Source organism: Purpureocillium takamizusanense, chromosome 2 (genome assembly GCF_022605165.1).
Source record: "Purpureocillium takamizusanense chromosome 2, complete sequence".
NCBI lineage: Eukaryota > Fungi > Ascomycota > Sordariomycetes > Hypocreales > Ophiocordycipitaceae > Purpureocillium > Purpureocillium takamizusanense.
Window position 1 is genome coordinate 1,581,589 of NC_063069.1, and position 4,333 is coordinate 1,585,921.

At 57.1% G+C, this 4,333-nt stretch overlaps 1 protein-coding gene across 3 annotated transcripts; it reads left to right on the forward strand.

Annotated features, from left to right (window-relative positions):
- The first annotated feature begins 419 nt into the window (after positions 1–419).
- On the forward strand, positions 420–3,846 carry JDV02_002302 (Beta-glucosidase). Of its 3 annotated transcripts, XM_047983313.1 has the most exons (8): positions 420–1,002; positions 1,085–1,164; positions 1,233–1,396; positions 1,466–1,688; positions 1,748–1,857; positions 1,924–2,053; positions 2,104–2,270; positions 2,339–3,846. In XM_047983313.1, the coding sequence occupies exons 1-8, from the start codon at positions 663–665 to the stop codon at positions 3,714–3,716; spliced, it is 2,592 nt and encodes an 863-aa protein (XP_047839283.1). In that variant the 5' UTR covers positions 420–662; the 3' UTR covers positions 3,717–3,846. The 3 variants fall into 3 exon arrangements, with proteins under 3 accessions (XP_047839283.1, XP_047839284.1, XP_047839285.1); XM_047983314.1 differs by having other exon boundaries at positions 420–1,164; XM_047983315.1 differs by having other exon boundaries at positions 420–1,396.
- The last annotated feature ends 487 nt before the right edge of the window (positions 3,847–4,333 follow it).

The window sequence follows — 4,333 nt, forward strand, 5'->3', positions numbered from 1 at the left end:
TCTGAGCCGAACGACAGGAGCTGTGCAAAGATACGAAGGAAGGGAGGTGTGTGTACCCGATACCTCCTCGCCCAGCCCGTTGCCAGCCTACCAAGTATCTTCCCGGTGGCCTGGCCCATTCTCCAGCAGCATGACGCAGCCGCTTGGTGCCGTTCGACTACCTGCCTAGGTCAGTACTACCTATACTGTAGTAGGTAGTAGGTACGAACCTTTTGATGCAAAGAGACCCCACCCTCCTCCTCCACCTTTTGTTGTTCTTCTTCTTCCGGCCGCACCATGTGCTGTCCATTCGACTTCGCACTCGGTAGGACGGATACGTGCGTAAATATACTCGATCGACTGCTTGCTTGCCTTGACCTTCCGCGCGCAGCGGCTTGTGCTGCTAGAGTACCCGGGTAGTTACTGCGCCTCGGGTCGCACTTTTGCAGATCGATGCATCCACAGCCGCCGAAAACAATCTCGAGTGGGGGAGAAGGCGAACAGCAAGCACCACCACCGCTACTACCCTGTCTGTCTGTCGTGCCTGCCCTGCCTTGCGTCTTGTGTCTGCGTCGTTGTGTTGGCGACCTCTGTTGGTCCCTTCCCCCCCTCTCCTTGCCACCACCCACCGGCCGCCCCGGCGACGCCTCTCCCGTCCCCTTTATTGATTTATCGATTTATTTATGAGCCATGACACGCTCGGCCGCCGCGTCTGCGTCTGCGTCCTCGTCCCCGTCCTGGCCTCACTCTCGCTTCGCCCCGACGCTTTGTGCTTCTTCTCGAGGGCGCCGTCACTCCCTCAACTGGCCATCGCAACACAGCAGATAGCTCGGGGACACCGCGCTGCTGCTACTTTGCCCCCGTCGACGACGATGGCTGCGTCACCGCGAGCTCTTCTTTGCGCCGCCGCCGCCGCCGTGGGCTTGGCTCTGTCGCAGGGCGCCCACGCGCAAAGCGACGGTGGCAATGTCATCAACAACGACACTCATTTCTACAGCCAGTCGCCGCCCGTATACCCATCCCGTGAGCCCGTCATCCCCCCGCCGGGTAGACGTCGCTGCCGTTGTTGCGGACGCTGACGAGTGTCCCTCTCCGCCTTGCGCAGCTGAGATTGTCGGGGCTGAGTGGTCCGACGCATACGCAAAGGCCAAAGCGCTGGTCGCGCAAATGACTCTCGAGGAGAAGGTACCTTGGCTTCCTGTAGACCTCCGTCTTACGCCGTCGCCTCTGGATTGACACACTCCTGCGCCTAGGTCAACCTGACCGGAGGCGTAGACCTCGGCACCGGCTGCTCCGGCACCATCAGTCCCATCAAGCGCCTCAACTTCACGGGCATGTGCCTCAGCGATGCTGGTAATGGTCTGCGCAACACCGACCTGGTCAACTCGTACCCCAGCGGCATCCACGTCGGCGCAAGGTGCGTGTTGTCTGCGTTTCTCAATCCGTCGTCACCGCCCTTCTCCTCCTGGTTCTGACACAGTGGCAGCTGGAACAAGGAGCTCGCATTCCTGCGCGGCTCGTCCATGGGCGGCGAGTTCAAGAGAAAGGGAGTCAACGTCCTTCTTGGCCCCGTCGTCGGGCCCGCGTGGCGTGTTGTGCGTGGCGGCAGGAATTGGGAGGGCTTTTCGGTCGACCCCTATCTCTCTGGCTCGCTAGTATATAAGAGTGTCCTGGGCATCCAGGAGCAGGGCGTCCAGACCAGCGTCAAGGTGTGTGTTTGGCTCATCATTCTTTCTTGTTAGGCTCACGAGCTGACAGCGGGCCACAGCATTATATCGCCAACGAACAGGAAACCTACCGCACACCATCATCTGGCGGTGCCAAGGAGGCCGTATCCTCCAACGTCGATGACAAGACTATGCACGAAGTCTATCTTTGGTGAGCCATTGGCCCCTGCCCTTTGTGCACATGTGGCAGCGATTGACCAATGACATGATTCTCCAGGCCGTTCCAAGACGCCGTCAAAGCTGGCACAGGCAATATCATGTGCTCATACCAGCGTATAAACAACTCGTACGGGTGTGCCAACAGCAAGACCCTGAACGGTCTACTCAAGACCGAGCTTGGCTTTCAGGTGAGTCTCCCGCTCGAGGGCCTGGTAATGCATCCCTGACTCTGGGGCAGGGCTTCGTCGTTTCCGACTGGGATGCCCAGCATGCTGGCGTTGCCGCCGCCCTGGCCGGTATGGACATGGCAATGCCCAGTGGAAGTGAATTCTGGGGAAAGCATTTGGTGGAAGCAGTGAAGAATGGTTCTGTGCCCGAGTCCCGCGTCACCGACATGGCAACCAGGTACTCCTCCCTCGGCAACCTTCACAACTCTATCCGAAGTTTGGACGATACTGATGCACCGGATCTAGGATCGTGACCACGTGGTACCAGTTCCAACAGGACACACTCTTCCCAGAACCTGGCGTCGGCATGCCCAAGGATGTGACCGCGCCGCACAAGTTTGTCGAGGGGCGTGATCTTAGCGCTCGCCCCGTGCTGTTTCAAGGCGCTGTCGAGGGTCATGTTCTCGTCAAGAATACTAAAGACACGTTGCCTCTAAAGTCTCCTCGCATGCTATCCTTGTTTGGATACTCAGCCAAGTCTCCCGATCTGTTTGCGCCTGTCGCAGGAGCAATCAACTCCCAGACATGGGTGGTCGGCGCCGAGTCCATTGACATCAACGAATTCATCTCCAATGTCATCAGCTTTTCGCCTAATGCGACCCATTCAAGCATTGGTCGTAACGGCACCCTCATTCATGGCTGCGGTTCCGGCGCAACGACCCCAGCAGTCTTCACTGCGCCGTTCGAATCGCTCAAGGTCAGGGCAGCACGAGACGACACGCCTTTGTTCCACGATTTTGTCTCCGCCGAGCCGGTTGTCGACCCCTTGACTGATACGTGCATCGTTTTCGGCAATGCATTTGCTTGCGAGGGCTTTGACCGCCCGGGTCTGTATGACAACTACACCGACACCCTCATCAGAACAGTTGCGGGTCAATGCAGCAAGACAATCGTGGTCTTTCACAATGCCGGAATTCGACTTGTGGATAATTTTGTTGACCACCCCAACGTTACGGCCATCATATTTGCTCATCTGCCTGGGCGCGACAGTGGCGACGCGCTGGTTTCTCTTCTGTATGGCGACTTGAGCCCGTCCGGTAAGCTGCCGTATACGGTGGCCAGAAACCAGTCCGGCTATGGCCACAATCTTAATCCAGACTGGTCTGAAGGCGCGCTTGAGAACTTTCCTCAGTCCGACTTCACTGAAGGAGTGTTCCTTGACTACAAGCACTTTGACAAGGAAGGCATTGAGCCGCGTTACGAGTTTGGGTTTGGCTTAAGTTATACGACGTTCAACATATCCAACATCAAGGTCAACGCCCTTCAGGGAGTCAACACGGCAGAGTATCCCACTGGCGCCATTGTTGCTGGTGGGCAGTCAGACCTCTGGGATGTGCTCGTCATCGTCAATGTCGACGTACAAAACACGGGAAAGGTTGCCGGTGCGGAGGTTGCGCAGCTTTACGTCGCTATTCCCAACGGGCCTACGAAGCAGCTTCGCGGCTTCGAAAAGAGGCTGCTGCAGCCAGGCGAGGTGTCGACTGTCGAGTTTAAGCTGACGAGACGCGACTTGAGCGTTTGGAACACGGCCGCGCAGAAGTGGCAACTGCAACGAGGCGACTATTCGGTGCTTGTGGGGAGCAGCAGCAAGAACTTGCCTGTCCGTGGTAATATTAACTTTTAGGGAACTCGCCACCAGTTCGACGATCCCTGCACATAGTTTTTCATCGTACCTAATGATAATGGAACAATACACCAAGTGTGTCGAATCGTTCAGGCTTGTTGGACTGAACATGCCTACTACACCAAGCCGCTGTTGCTCTTGGCGTGTTGTCCGCTGTTGGTTGTTTGGCTGCCTACTGCCGACCAGGCGCGTTTACGCCTCGCGCCATTACGTGTTGGAAGCGCATTTCCCCCTTTGGCAACTAACTCCAGCACTGTCGTGTTGGTCCATACGACCTATGTAGTAATGTTGATGGCCAGCGAAAGACTGACTGCCTCATGTTGGGACATTGTGGCGTCCAACGGTCATGCTTTGAGTGGGCCAAACGCTGCCAACGCGCGGGAGCACGACTGCAGACGCTGATTCACGACACGCAGACAGGTAAGCAGGCAGGCAGGCGGACATGTCTCTATTCAATGTTTCTTTTTCGTATGCATGAACGTTGACTTCTTGTTGGTGGGAGTGTGTCCATTTGGGCCGGCCGGCACGGCCCACCTCCCCCATTCCGCACATTCACGCATGACGCAAAGGAAGGAGGGAGAGAGAGAGAGAGAGGAAACATGCTGTATTGCGGTGCC